The 14,186-nt window shown below is 44.9% G+C and overlaps 3 protein-coding genes across 4 annotated transcripts in view; 2 read left to right on the top strand and 1 right to left on the bottom strand.

Annotated features, from left to right (window-relative positions):
* The first annotated feature begins 147 nt into the window (after positions 1-147).
* Positions 148-3,018, top strand: LOC113970974 (translation initiation factor IF-2-like). Its single transcript, XM_027690418.1, has 5 exons — positions 148-331; positions 453-805; positions 1,863-1,900; positions 2,432-2,510; positions 2,615-3,018. The coding sequence occupies exons 1-5, from the start codon at positions 148-150 to the stop codon at positions 2,711-2,713; spliced, it is 753 nt and encodes a 250-aa protein (XP_027546219.1). The 3' UTR covers positions 2,714-3,018.
* Positions 3,019-5,316: 2,298 nt separating this feature from the next.
* Positions 5,317-5,853, top strand: LOC113970973 (proline-rich protein HaeIII subfamily 1-like). The gene has a single exon (XM_027690417.1). It carries the CDS (start codon positions 5,317-5,319, stop codon positions 5,851-5,853), a length of 537 nt encoding a protein of 178 aa, XP_027546218.1.
* A 4,920-nt stretch (positions 5,854-10,773) lies between these two features.
* KLHL4 (kelch like family member 4) overlaps positions 10,774-14,186 on the bottom strand; it is a 76,464-nt gene continuing 73,051 nt past the window's right edge. For both annotated transcript variants that reach the window (XM_027690572.1, XM_027690571.1), the window contains exons 11-12: positions 12,939-13,110; positions 10,774-12,277 (exon numbers count right to left, since the gene is read on the bottom strand). In XM_027690572.1, the coding sequence (XP_027546373.1) occupies positions 12,218-12,277; positions 12,939-13,110 (232 nt within the window). In that variant the 3' untranslated portion in view covers positions 10,774-12,217. The remainder of the gene's footprint in view (positions 12,278-12,938; positions 13,111-14,186) is intronic.

The following is a 14,186-nucleotide window of genomic DNA, read 5'->3' as shown; positions in this document are numbered from 1 at the left end:
CGTGGTCTCCCGTCTCTCCCGAGGTGTGTGCGAGGGGAATAAAATGAAGATTTTCGAGGCGAAAGCACAGAAATTAGCGAGGGACGTTCTCCGGGGGGCACCGGAAGTGAGAGCGACCGGACTGTTTTCGACGGCGCACCACCCAAGATGGCCACCTCCCGGACCGGAAGTCTTTCGTGCGAGGCCGCACAGAAAGATGGCGGCGCCCTTACCGGAAGTCCTCCAAGGCCGCACACAAAGATGGCGGCCCCGGCCCGGAAGTTCGCCGGGGCCACACTAAAGATGGCGCCGCCAGGACCGGAACTTAGCCCACCCCACGCTAAAGATGGCGGCGAGAGGTCTCCTTGCCTCAGAGAGGCGTCAATCCTGTTGCCTGACCTCCGCCCCGACCCGGACCCCCACCCCGCGCTAGCAGCGCCGTCTCGCCGCGCTGTTTCCCGGTGCGGGGACAGAGCGGCGCGGGCGGCAGGTTCGTGGGCGGCGGCAGGCACCAGCGCGGGCAGCCGGCCTCGGGGCCGCGGCGCGCGGCTCGGGCGCGAGGACCCCAGGCAGACAGCGGGGCCCGGCGCGCCGCCCGCCCCGTTCCGCCCCGCTCCCGTTCCCGCCCCGCTCGGTCCCGCTGTGCCCCGGAGATGCTGTCGGGGCTGCGCCGCCGCCTTCCCCCCCCGGAAGCGACCCACGGCGGCAGATCCGACGTCGGGCTCTCCAGGAGATCGTCCCCGGGGTAAGCGGGGCCCGGCGGGGGCGCGGCCGCTCTTCTGCCTCTCCCGCGGCCATCGGGGACTGCAGGCAGGGGAAGCGACAGGCAAGTTTCTCGCCTCTGCGGAGAAACTTGCACCTGCGTGCCGCCGCCAGGAGAAGGGGCGGAGAGAGCGGCAGGCGACAGGGCCGGGTTCGGATGTGCCCTGGCATTGCAGTTCCCCGGGGAGGCTCTGTGCTGCCTCAGGGACCCTGTCTGTGCTGCCAGGAGAGAGAAATCCTTTGGGAAGCTGGGATGGAAACAGCAACTCTGTGAATTGCTCAGCTTTTCCTAGGTGAGGGCAGGTTTTAGGGAAGAAAGGCCCGTACTTGCGAAAGGCGCCGCGGGTCTTGCAAGGGTGGGGGGGTCCCGCGGCTGCAGTGCCGCTCCCGGCCGTGTCCGCCAGGCGGCGGCTGCGAGGCCTCAGGGCCCGGCGGTCGGGGCGGGCTCGGAAGCGGTGCCCGTGGGCAGCTGGAGTGTTTTGTCACTCACGGGCTTCTCAGAGCTTAAATCCAGAGTTCGAGACGTCCTAAGGATGCCTTGTGGTCGAGGGAGTGTGTTCCTGCTGAATTCAGCAGGCGTTCGGTGAATTTGGGCTTCTGCAGTTGAATTCAGTCTGGTGGTGTGGTTTTTTTGTTTGTTTTCGTCCTCGGGACAGCGAACCAAATGTTCTTTTTCCCCTCACCGTGGGCGCTCTGAGGAGACCAAACGTCCATAATTCTGCCGGTGACTTGGCTTGTGTTGCCGGTCTGACTCCCAGAATTGAACACGGACGAAGGTTCCTCCCGGACAAAAGCTGTTGCTGCCCCGGGAGTGCCCAGGCTGGCCCAGCCCCTGGCAATCTCTTAGTGAAAAGGGGAGGAACAACTGCGGTTGTTCTACCATTTCTTTAGCCAGGTACTAGAACGCAGACAAAACCAAGATTGTCTTTGACCTGTGCAGGGTCCGAGCATTTTCCAGCCTTCCTTAGCAGGGCATTCTCACACTCTGAAAAGCTTAAAGACTTTAACATCTGGATACACACCTGCAGCTGTGCAGATTAATGTAGTTTCTTTTATGAAATGAAGATGAAGGTTTCCTGTTGTGAGCCTAAATACCAAGTATACTCTGCTTTTTCAATTAGGTGATGAAGCTTCTGGAAAAAAGACAAAATGCATCGAGGTGAGTACATTCTACTGAGTTCTGCTTTTCTGGGATCAGTTTGGGAAAATCATGTGAAATTCTGAAAAGCTTCTCTCCATGTCTTCTAGTTGTTTTTTCAGCCTTGGTCTAAGTTTCATGTAGAAAAGGGCATAGAATTAGAACAGATAAAATAGACCTTCTTGGGAGAGATGGAAGAAAAGTCTGCTGATTACAGTTCTGCTTTTCTTGTCTTCCATTAGACTGTCATTTTCTCTCACCTACTGTTCAAAGAGGCAGCAATTAATTCTTCTTCTGAAGAGTTTGCTGTACTAAGTGTCTGTCAAATTGATGCCTTCAACTCAAGATAGCACATACTTCTTAGTAACGATTTTCTCACAGGAGATTTTCAAGCGTGCCCATAAATCTCATCACTGTTTGGGAGAAGGTTTTATCATCTGTACCAGACTAGTCACGTCATTTGCTATTGAATGCTGGTGGTAATCTAGTCAGAACAGGACCCCGTGCTTCACTAATTTTCCCTTTTTGTTGTTGGGGGTGACTTCTTACCAGGGATGTTATTCTTGACACCCCAGGGCAGATGGAGGTATTCGCCTGGTCAGCGTCAGGAACCATCCTAACTGAGGCCTCGGTGAGTGCTTTTTGTCTGACTGGCCAGTGAAGCTGTGTGTGTGAATGACCTGGCTATTGCTCAGTGTACTCCTAATTAAAGTGTCTTTTGCTCTGTGTTCCCAGGCTTCCTCTTTTCCTTCGGTTGCTCTGTGTGTGCCGGACACCTCTGGCAGGACTAACCCAATGGCTTTTATGTCCAACGTGCTGTATGCCTGCAGGTAAGAAAAGCTGGAAGTGCAGTCCCTCTGCTTTGATTGCTGTGTCTCTTTGGTAGTTCTTTTGGAGGGGAATCACAGAGTGATTTGGTTTGAAGGGGGCCTTTAAAGGCCACCCTGTCTTCCGTGGGCAGGGACACCTTCCACTATCCCCGGTTGCTCCAAGTCCCATCCAGCCTGGCCTGGAACACCTCCAGGGATGGGGCAGCCTCAGCTTCCCTGTGCAGTGTGCTCTAATATCTCTCCACTGCCATCATGAAAAATTTTGTCAGTATGTCCCTTTCAGTTGAAAACAATTATCCCTTGTCCTATCACTACAAGACTTGGTAAAAAGTCTCTCTCCATTTTTCTTATAAATCCCTTTATTTACTGGAAAGCTGCAGTAAAACTTCCCTGAAGTCTTCTCCAGGCTGAATTGCCTGTATGTTGAGAGGGTCTGACATTTCATTTACTAGTCGTACTCACTGTGGGAAAACTCCTGTCCTGAAGGAGTCCACCATTTGCCTTTTTTTCCTAGATGTGGTGGAGCATGTCTTTACAAAAATAAAGATTTTGTAAAACAGATGTTGTTCACTGTTTTAGTGCTAATATTTGAGCTAATTGTGAGAAAATTATTTGGGAAATAAGGTTGTGTCTTCCATTCAGATGGATAGAGAGTTCTTAAAAATAAATTTCCAAAGGGATTTGTTGAGACTATCCCTGTATCTTCCTGCACCAGTGAAGAGTACTAGTTTGACTTAGACAGTAAGAAAGACTGAATTGCAGTGCCAAAATCAGTAATTCTGCTCACCTTGAGTTCTGGCTGTCCAAACGACAGTTCTCTGCAGGCACAGCTACACAGAGTTTGGCTTCCTGGTGCTGCTGAAAATGTCCTAGAATCCCACCATACTGGAGGTTGTTTTCCATGCTTAGTCAGAAGTTCTGTGTAACCTTAGTTGAAATGTAAGACCTGCATAGTGACTTCTGCTCTCTGACTGGGGGACAGACGGCTGGGTTTGAGTGAGGTTTGTCTTCTCCTGATGTTTTAAATGTTCTCAGAATCCACATGTAAAACTTTATCTACAGAAGGAAGCTCAAAATAAACAAAAGAGAGAGCAGCTGGAACACTTGTGGAAGGACATGGGCAGTGTGTGTGTGCAGGGCAGCACACTGGCAGGTACCTCCCCAGGAAGATAAAGGTTACTGCAGAAGTTTTCTGAAGAGTTTGCCTTGTGAAGTAATACAGTGCTTTTTTGTCCTCACAGCAGAAGTGTGAAAGCAGCTCCATGTTAGAGGAGTGGGACTTTAGTTCCTGTGGGATCGGTCACACTTAGCTCTTCCTGTGTCAGTCATAGGTTTGGAAGAAACCCCGCGGTGTAGCTAAAGCAGTGGACCTACTAGAAATAATGAAATACTTTAGAAAAGGTGAAACAGTCAGATTAGAATATGAGAAAGCTCTGCTGTTGGGTGTGCTGTTCCTTATATGAGGCGAGTAGGTGCCTGGAGTCTGTCCTGTGTCTGGGATCCACAAGCAGCTTTCTGTCCCCTTAGGGCAGGTGTTAATTGCTCTGTTTCTGTGCAGATAGAAACCTTACCTTTAGCAAGCTGGTTTGTGTACAGCCGTTTCTGTTCCCTTCAAGGACCTGATGCTTCTGCAGTGGGTCCCTCTGAGCTAATACTAACACGAGGAACTCTCAATGATGAGCAAGAAGACAGGGAGAGTGACACTGATGACATTGACCATGAAGGTAAGGGAATGAGATCTAAAAGCTGCCTGTCTAGTCAAGAAATCCCCTCTATATTTCATGACCTGGATGGACTGTAAGGAGAGCCTAGAAAACAAGCAAACATTCAGTCACCTGACATGTCAGAATCTGTAGCAGAAGCTCAGCTGCAATGGTCAGTCTAGGGATATCACTCTAGCTTTTTTCACTTGTAATGGAGTTAAAACTGAAGGAACGGCATAAACTTGCACGGAACCATGCATGAAGACTTTTATCTGTGAACAACTTCCTCTGATAGATTTTTATTTTTCTTTCTGCAGTAACTGTTGGTCCGATGAGTTAAAGGTCTCGCAGCCAACTGACTGCACATCTGGCCATCTGCCACTGTGGCTTCCTGAAGCTGAAGGAACCAGAAAGCAGTTTCTTTTCCTGCAAATTCTTCAGATCTCTCTGTTGAGAGCTTAGATTTAGAGCTCTGACAGCATTAGCATCCAGAGTACTCACTGGTCCCCAGAGGCATCTTCCGTTTGCTGAGTGCAGTCAGGCATCTGCTGCAGCCAGGGCACAACTTGATCGATCCGCCGTTTGATGTTTTGGTTTTCATTAAGTAGATTTTACGTACTTTACGTACCTGGGCGCAGATCAGCTTCATCATCAGCGGGCACTGCGCAGAAGGTGGGCAGCGGGCCTGGGGGCGGGCAGGGGATAGGGGTGGGGGCGGGCACTTAAAAGATTTCGGCCAGGGAGCTGATCTCAGCCAGCACCCAGTCGGGGCAGTCTAAGTCCCCGTAGAAGCAGAACTGCTGCGTGGGGAGAGGCGGTCAGAGGCGCACTGCCGCTCTGCGTCCTCCCCGCTCCCGGCCGCCGACTCCCGGCCCAACACGTCGCCGCTGCTCCCCGGTCCCCCATGCCGCACAGTTCGCCTTCGCGACCTGGAACCGTCCCGTGTGCCGGTGGGGGGCTCCCCGAGGGGCTCTGCAGGGGCCTTGGGGCCGGGACCCCGGGAGTGCGGCCCGACCAAGGGCAGGGCCCCTCCGACACGGCCCTCGTCCCTCCGCCCGACCACCCGAGCACTTCCCGCCACCCGCGGCCGAGGCCCCGCGGGCTCCAAGCCCCGCCAATCCCGGCCCGAGGCAGCGTCCGGCCCGCCAATCCCGGCCCGCCTTTCTCGGCACCATCCAATCCCGGCCCGCCTTTCTCGGCGCCGTCCAATCACGGCCCGCCTTTTCAATCCGGCAGCGGTCCCGCAAGCTCTGCCCGCTCAGCCGCGGCGCGGCCCGTCCGCGCGGCACCGCCCCCCCGTTCCCCTCAGGCGCTGCTGGGACCACGGAAGGGCGGTGGGAGCTCCGCGGTCACGTCCCATCCGGGAGCTCTCCCAGGAGAAGGGGAGGGAGGCGGGGAGCGGCCCGAGGAGCGGCCCCGGGAGCGGGGCTTGCGGGGATAGCGGGGTTCTCGGGAACGGGCGGGCGGGGATTGGCTGGGCTGGCACGGGGGGCGGGGCTGTGCGGGCCGCGGGCTATAAATAGCGGCAGGGGGGCGCAATTTTTGATTTCAGTGTGCCAAAACCTCAGGACAGACACAGGACTAGTGATACCAACTGTGGTTTTGGGAATATTTACAGAAGGGGTTTTGCTGTAACTCAGTAACTTTGATTCCAAAATTGCTCTTAGGAGGTCAGCAGTGTCTGTGTTTGTGTACATGGTGAAAATTTACATAAGGCAGTTCCACTAACAAGTGTAGTGGGCTCCTGAGAGTAATAAAGAGTTGATTTATATTTCAAAGGTAAATATTACTACAAGGTAATACTCTTAGAAAGAGCCAGGATTCTCTAAAAATTGTCACATAGCACCATCTTCTGAGCAGCCCCTGAATGGCAGCTGAGCTCATGGGTTTCACTGTACACTCAAGCAATAGGAGCAAACTTGGGTACTCAAAACCTGACTTTCCAAGCACTACATGATGAGAAAATGCCGCGGTCCGCGGGGGGAAGGGAAATGGGACCGGGCACTGCAATAAGGGTTCTAACACAGTTGAGGTCTCGTACAGCAATGCCGTTTATTTGGGGGAAACAAGGGTTTAAATAACGTAGGTTTGAGGGGTGGATTCTAACCTGGGGAGGCGCAAGAGATTGACAACTCAGGGAAGAGTGTGATAGGGGGACAGGGGAAAGGTGGGCGGAACTCTCGGGTCTCTGAGGAAATGAGCCAATGGTAGCTCTCTCTGCATGGTGGCAGGTTGTGACCAATGAGCAGCAGAGGAGCGGGAAAACTGGGGAGACAGGGTGACAAACAACTTTTGGAGGGAAAATCTGAGGGAGAAAGGGAGACAATATGGAGGTAGGACAGAATTCATAACATTTAACAATAAACTGAGGTGCATAAGAATTCATAAACACACAACAATAGACTGGAGAAAAACTGTCAGTCTGGTAGGTAAATTATCAAGTAACAGGTCCCTTTAGATCCCATTTATGCTTTTCCAGGCAACATATCTTTCCCAGTCTGTCTTCTTATCCAGCACAAGAAAAGTTGTATCCAACTTGCTGAGGAAGAGCACTTGGATTATTAAGATGTGGGTCTGTGTTTAAAAGGTTCGTCTCTGCCTTGATTGAAAAGTTCCAATAATATTGAATGTAAGCCATTCAGCCCTTGGTTTATGCAATTCTAAAATATCTAGCACTGATCAGTTGAGACTGTGGTTTAGCAAAACTGTTTTATGCAAGAAATTAAAAATTATACACTATATTTTTGCCTATTTTATTTTTGTTCCTCTTTTATGCATTAATTTTATTATTAAAAAATGTTTTCTGGGTAATATCTGTGGTGATACCTTTGGCTATACCTTACAGGGATATTGCAATTTTGCATAAATTATTTGGTCTAAACCTTAGAGTATTTTCTTACAATTCATGTAAACTGAGCCTTTATTGGACTTTGACTTAGATTAAAACAGATTCATTCTCTCACCAAAAAGAAGTGGAACTAAAAGTTTCTAGTATTAAACTTCCTACTGGAATAATACACTTTCAGATATATTTTTTTTAATATTAACTGTAAAAGATTAATCTGTATTTAAAATAGCATATTTAAAAGATCATTCCTGGACAATCATTCCCAAGTGAGTAGTCCAAGCAATAAGTGATGGATATATTTTCTTAGTCATGTATGGTTGGCTGGTGAAGTTAGTACCGTCCTCTTCTCTACATTTCATAAGTATTCATGTACAAGAGGACAAGTTTCTTAGTTATTCTTGCATATTTAGAGTTGCAATGGAGCAAAAAGTCCTCAGGGCTGTGGGTCTGAGGAAGAAAAGGTGTGGAGCCTTTAAGGACTCTGTGTGTGAATGATGTAGTGGAGCTTTACTGAAAAGCAGGAGTGGTTGAACGCAGCACTTTGCTGTCGGGTTTCTTTGGCAGGAGAGGAGGTCAGAAGGGATTTCAGAGATAAAAAGAATACAGCTTTACTGGGGGAAAAGAAAAAGCAGACCTGCCTCTTTCTGTGAGGAAGTGCAGAGGAACTATTTCTGTTCTCATAAAACGCCCCCCTTTCCTTGTAAGAAGAGATGGGGAGTAAGAGGTGAGGCTCAAATAGCAACTGCAGGTGCTCTCAGCATACAACCTGTTAGAAATGCTACATCATTGTGACCATTACAGAAATTCAGTTTAATCTCTTCAGCAATTAATTGTAATCAATAAGAAAATTCACCATGGGAAGGACTCACTCTTAAATGTGCAAATAAATTCATTGCAATTTATTTAACTGAGGTCAGAGAAAATGAGGTAATTTCAGTGAACCATTTTGTTTTTGAGGAGTCAGATACTGAAACCCAGGTATTTAGTATCTATTCAGCATCATGCACCCCATCTCTGAGTCTGGGGTCACGTGGGAAGCCAAGAAATGACATAGTGTGATGACACTGTACAGAAACACATGGAGGAAGAGACAGGATTAGCCTCACATGGCACTTTATTGCTTTCCTTCCAGGAAATTACCTTGGACATTCCTTCCAGACACAAACAACAAATTGTCCCTTTTCACGTTAAAAGTTTTTTTTCACTCTTAGAATTGTTAGAGTTGGAAAGGACCTTAAAGATCTCTTGTTCCAATTCAACCAGTTGAGCCTGTACTGTAGAAAAGCTGGTTTTGTAAGTTCCTCAGCCAAGAAGGCAGAAAAAAGAGAAGGTGGCAGCCAAAACTTGTTGATTGGGGAGATCAAATATGCTTCAAATTTCTATGTATCTTGTTGACTTAGTGAAGAGAGTATCCAGAACAGTCTTAACTTATTAACTAATCTGTGTGTTGAAATAACTAGGCCTAAATATTTCCCTAATATGTTTATTCTACTGTGGCATCAGGGAAATAATTTATTTTTTCTGTGACAGCTGTAAGTAGCTCTAGCAGAGTTTTCCTGCCTTGTAGCTGTGTTATGAGGAATGCTCCAGTTGCAGTGCTGAAAGTATCATTGGTAAAGGGATTTTTCTGGGCTAGTTGGTTCTTATGCTCTTGGCCTAAATATCTCCTACTGGTAGATAGAGACATGACAATGGTTAAGCTGCATCTTTAATCTTTTCCAGAATTGATTTCTCAGGTAAGTGGTGTCCCTGCTCCCCATTGTGTTATATAAAGTATCATTGCTGGTGCAGTTCATGTAGAGATCACCCAGACCAAAGAGGAAAAAAGTTGTTTTAAGGCCCAGGACTTAAAAGGCAAGAAAATACAATGGGCAAAGAAGATTGGGGCTCAAATCTTCTTTGGGCAAAGATTTGGGCAAAGAAGAAATAGCACAACTGATATCATTGTTCCAGTAAGAGTCCTGATAAGAGGCCCAGAGCAGTGCAAGGTTGGGATGAGAGGGGATGGCTCCCTCTGGGAATGGCTCCCTCTGGGAATGGCTCCCTCTGGGAATGGCTCCCTGCCACCCTGTCAAACCAGCCAGATGTGCTGCAGCTGTCAGGGATCCACTGAGCAAAGATGCTGCACAACTATTGCACCCACTCATGTTTGCAGAACCAGGAAACAGGAAGGCAGGACACCTCATCAGAGAATATCTCCAGCACTTCCGCTCACCTAATAATGTCTAAGCATCTTCAAATTCTCTCCAGTTTGCTTGTTTTCCATCTTCCTGTTAGGTGTCTAATTTCCTTTTTTGGATTGCTAGTTTCCTTTCACGTGATTTTTCACTGTTGTACAAATAATATACGTAAAACCCCCCAAAACCTTAAACAAACTTCAGTACTAAAACCACCAAGGAACTTCTTTCTGTAGAAAATTCAATTGTGTCACTTTGTTGCTTAAATTCAAATATCTGCTCAAATTTTATGTTTATGTTTTCTAACACTCAATATTTCATCTTATGATAGTTCTTGTCAAGGTTTCATCCTAAAATAGATTATTTTGAATTAATTCATGTTTGGAGTGTGAAATATTCCTCTGATTCTTTACAAGCTGAAATGAAGTTTAATATCAACAGCTTCAAACAGCATGTGCACAACCTGATTCCCAGCTGGCACTTCCAGACTCCCAGTGTCTGTTTTGATGTGCCTCTTGCAAGTATCTTGACATTAGTTGTACATTGTTTGTATAATTTGTGTTTTAGAGTCTTAAAAATGGGCATTTGATGTCAGGGCTTTCCAAACAAGAGTAGAATGTATGAGGTTGCACTGGTTCCTGGCAGCAGGGATGTGCTTTTATAGGAGAACAGGAGAAAAGCAGGATTTAGAGGCTGAGTGATAAATAATAGTGACCCTCTCTCTCTGTCCATACAAATCCCTATTTCTATAGAAGGGTGCACATGGCTGTTGCATGATCAAAGCAGGATGGCAGCGAAGAGAGAAAAAATGATGGAATTTTTATTAATAATGTTAGAAGTTAATAATGTTTGCTGCAAAAAGATGTTCTAAGTAGGGGGTCAGACAGGATGAGGGAGAGAGAAATTTAACATCCATCCTACATTCCCAAAGCTCTTATTGTGCAGGTTCACTGTCAGTTTGGTGGTTGGCCCCTTGTGTTTGCTTCAGATTATTGATTTAATGGGAAATTAAAGTGTCTTCCTTCTCTGATGGGAATTCTGGAACCCATGACCCACGAGCTGGCTTAGGGTTTGTTCCCCATTTGGTTGGTAGAGGTTTTTATGGATCTTTTGCTCTTTTAAAGTACAAAATGAGATTGATCCTTCTGTGTTTTCTGGTTTTGAAAGGATGGAAAAAAACCCCCACAACGTTGTTAAAATATAGTCTAAATTTTCTTAGCAGAGAAAGTAAATTTTATTTGAATGTAGCATGCTATATATAAACATAATTCATTTTTAAAGTTAAAAATGTTCTTCCTTTTATAAATATGCTTATGACATTTCATCTTTAGAGGCATTCAATAGGCTTAATACTATAAAGTTTTTAAAATAGCATATTGCTGAATTCTGATAACACAGTATTCTATCAGGAAAGTTACTCTACACATTCAAAGACTTTTCATCTCTGTCTTGAATTTTCTGACAAAAGAACAACATAACAAACACTAAGGTGGGTACTGACCAAGTATTGTGCTTTACAGCATAGAATATCTTACATACATTCTTTTTCTAAAATACACTTTCAGCATTTGAAATTATATATATATAAAAAATGAAATTAATGCAAAACAAATCAAAACCTTCATTAGAAATTGGCACACAAAAAGAAAATATCATGCATGTGGAACATCATGTGGTGTTTTCCCGTTTAATCTTGATTCTTAGCATTCCCCTAATTTCAGATAAAACATAAACATGTTTATCTAAATGGTATATAATGTCACACAGTGGATGTGGTTTTTTCCTTACCATATTTCTACTGTACATGAGAGAAAGCTGGTAATCTTCAGCTGAGGTCAAAGATTGTCATATCAATATGATATAAAAATTTCATTTTGTAAGTTATATTCAAGGAATGCAATTATATGATTGTTTTAAAGTTTAATGCATGATTATTATCCCAAGAATAGTCAAATTAGTTCAGCACATACTGACAGATGGTTGTGGGCAAAGAGAAATCCAGGAATAACCTGACACCCAGAACAGCATTAAAATATCACATATCTGTGCACTGTGAAAATAATTTTAAATTATATCAGCATTGTGTTTTGACAAAAGAGATTTCTTTCTCTTGGCACATATTTAATAGCATGAAGGTACCTTAGCCCTACTATTTCTTAACTTGCATTATTCAATTCAATATACTGCTAAAAATGGATATTTTGTACACAGTACTACCAAAGCTGGATTGTAAATAACAACCAATTCTCTGCTTCTCTGATTTGATCTTAAAGTTAATTTAGTAGTTTTATTTCTGAATATAGAAATTAAGCTGCTCTGTAGAGGATATTCTGTTGCCAGTGATATTTATGAGCAAATATTTCCTTCTGTGCAGTTCTCTGCTGAATGTGTTTCTTAGTCATTTTCATTTGCTTAAAATACAAAAGCTCTTTTTATAAACATTTTCATTCCTGCCAACATAGAAAGGAAAAATGTTTATGAAACCTTTTACACCTGTTTCTCACTTTACTACTGCATTTTATAAATAACAGATACACTTTTTTAACAAACAGGAACCATTTAAACATGTTACTGTATTTTGTGTTTTAGGCATAATAAAATAATTCAGTTATGCAGAACTGTCCAATTTTTGTGATGCAGGAAGACACTTTTGTGCTCTAATAGATGGCTCAGTTATTGTCTGTGACAGAGGGTTACTGAGATGTGTGTAGTCTGTGCTGCTCTCTGGAAATGTTTCTTCTGAAACTCCATTCACTTTAGCTTTGGGATATTTATAATCCTCAGGGCAACTTCACCACAACAACACATGCTCCAGCCCTTCCAATGTTGACAGGAACTTCCTAAAAATGGAAAGAGAAAATAAAATAAAAAGGAGGAAACATTTGGATAGGACTGAAGAAGAAATTACTTCTGGGAAAACAATTTGTTTATTCGAACTGATGTAATGCTAAAAAAATTAAGATTTTCCCAGGGCTCTAAAAAACACAATTTGGGCTTTTTGACAAAATTCAGTAGCTGCTGAGAGTTACAGGAGTGTAGGGTGGTGGTGTTGCTCTTAACACGTGTAAAAGACCTTCATGTCTTTTACAACAGACTGTGCGGCTACAAAAATACCTGAAACCACAAAAGTGTTAGGTATTTCCTCATGGTCTCAGTTGTGACAATCATAAATATGAAAACTTGAAAGTGCCTCCAGAAGACAAACACACACCAGCTCCAGCCATGGCAAATTTAAACACTTAAAGCCCAAAATGATTTGTGCACCAGGGTTCACTCACCCAGGCACAGCCTCCACCCCTCAGTCTGAGAAGTTTTATTCAATTCTTTCACAAGACAGGCAATGATATTTGGTTCAAGCCCAATGTGGTATTGCAGCCTGACATGTCATTTTTCTCAACACCAGCGATAACTTTGCGTTGTAGTTTTGTTGGTTATTTGGACAGAATTATTCCTTGCTGCAGGAGGATTTCCTACTATTTCTGAGGTGATTCTCCCCATTACCTCTGTCCACTCGTTGTTCTGGGCATCGTAGGACTCCACAGTGTCCAGGTAGGTGTGGCCATCGTAGCCCCCCACGGCGTATAACCTGTCCCCCAGAGGGCAGATCCCAACTGCATCCCGAGGGACACTCAAGGGGGCCACTGTTGTCCAAGCATCTGTTTTAGGATCATACCTAGGAATGTTTGATGATCAAATGTAGAGAAATACATCATAAAAACGCATTTGAAATTTAAATTACTGATATTTGCTTATTTTCTCCTATATTGCAGTTCAGTTTATACCGGGAACTAGTAAATTGTTATGTGAGTCGATATTTAATTCGGCCACTAGAGGGGTCTTCAAGCCCATGGAAAATGTCCATGCTTTCACTTTTTGCTCTGCAGTCTCTCCATTTCGATCCCATTAAGCAATCAATACATTTTAAACATAAATGGGACCCGAGGGAATGATAACATGGCCACCAGTTGAGTCAGCAAAGTTAATTTCAATATATTATTTTTCCTTCTTCCATAAAGCTTTAGGTTTTCTCTTTCTTGTCAGAGCTAATTTTTTCAGAAAATTTCACTGCAAAAGAAGTTAAACACCTCGTATAATGGATCTAAGTTTGCCACACAAAATGCATGGCAGGATCTTACATCAATGTGGATTTTATTTCTGATCTACTCAGTCAACTTCCAGTGTCAATTGAAGTGAATTCCAGAGTAGTTCCTGCTTTACACCATCTAACTGAGAACAGAATCCACTGTTATTCTCACCAGGGGGTTGGATACTCTCTCAGTTTTCCTCTTTTGTCCCCAGATGACACAGGAGTGTCAGTGGATACCCCTGGCCCATTGAGAGCCAGAAGAGTTGCCCTCACTCATCCTGTTCCCTTCTCACCCAGGACTCAAGTGTTCTCTGTCCTACAATGTGCCAAAGCAACATTTAAAACACAACACTTCCAAAAAGAAATGTCCAGAATTTGCATTTTCTTAAGAACTCATCAGTCTCCTCATCAGAAAATATCTGTGTAGTGAGTACTCCCTGTTTCAGTTATGTGATATTGATTTTATTTTAAAATTTACCGTCAATATCAGCAAATTATTGGAGGAAGACACAACTGGAAAGCATTTAACTCTTACAATATAGGGCACACTGGGTTTAGGCTGGTTTTGGCATTTTCTATTGAGAAATAGAAAGGTCACATGTTGAGCTTTTCTTAACATTTAAGTTGCCTTTACCTGGCTCTTGGTCAGCTCAAGCAGAAGG

This window comes from Neopelma chrysocephalum, unplaced genomic scaffold, assembly GCF_003984885.1.
Source record: "Neopelma chrysocephalum unplaced genomic scaffold, ASM398488v2 Primary Assembly neopelma1_81, whole genome shotgun sequence".
NCBI classification, from domain to species: Eukaryota; Metazoa; Chordata; class Aves; order Passeriformes; family Pipridae; genus Neopelma; species Neopelma chrysocephalum.
This window is presented reverse-complemented; position numbering and strand designations above follow the sequence as displayed.

What these genes read in the sequence shown, in the direction of transcription:
- LOC113970974 (XM_027690418.1), top strand. Translation starts at nt 148, where the DNA reads ATGGCCACCTCCCGGACCGGAAGTCTTTCGTGCGAGGCCGCACAGAAA. An exon ending in ACCCCACGCTAAAGATGGCG is followed by an intron (nt 332 to 452) that starts GCGAGAGGTCTC and finishes GTGCGGGGACAG; the next exon opens with AGCGGCGCGGGCGGCAGGTT. An exon ending in CCATCCTAACTGAGGCCTCG is followed by an intron (nt 2,511 to 2,614) that starts GTGAGTGCTTTT and finishes CTGTGTTCCCAG; the next exon opens with GCTTCCTCTTTTCCTTCGGT.
- LOC113970973 (XM_027690417.1), top strand. Translation starts at nt 5,317, where the DNA reads ATGCCGCACAGTTCGCCTTCGCGACCTGGAACCGTCCCGTGTGCCGGT.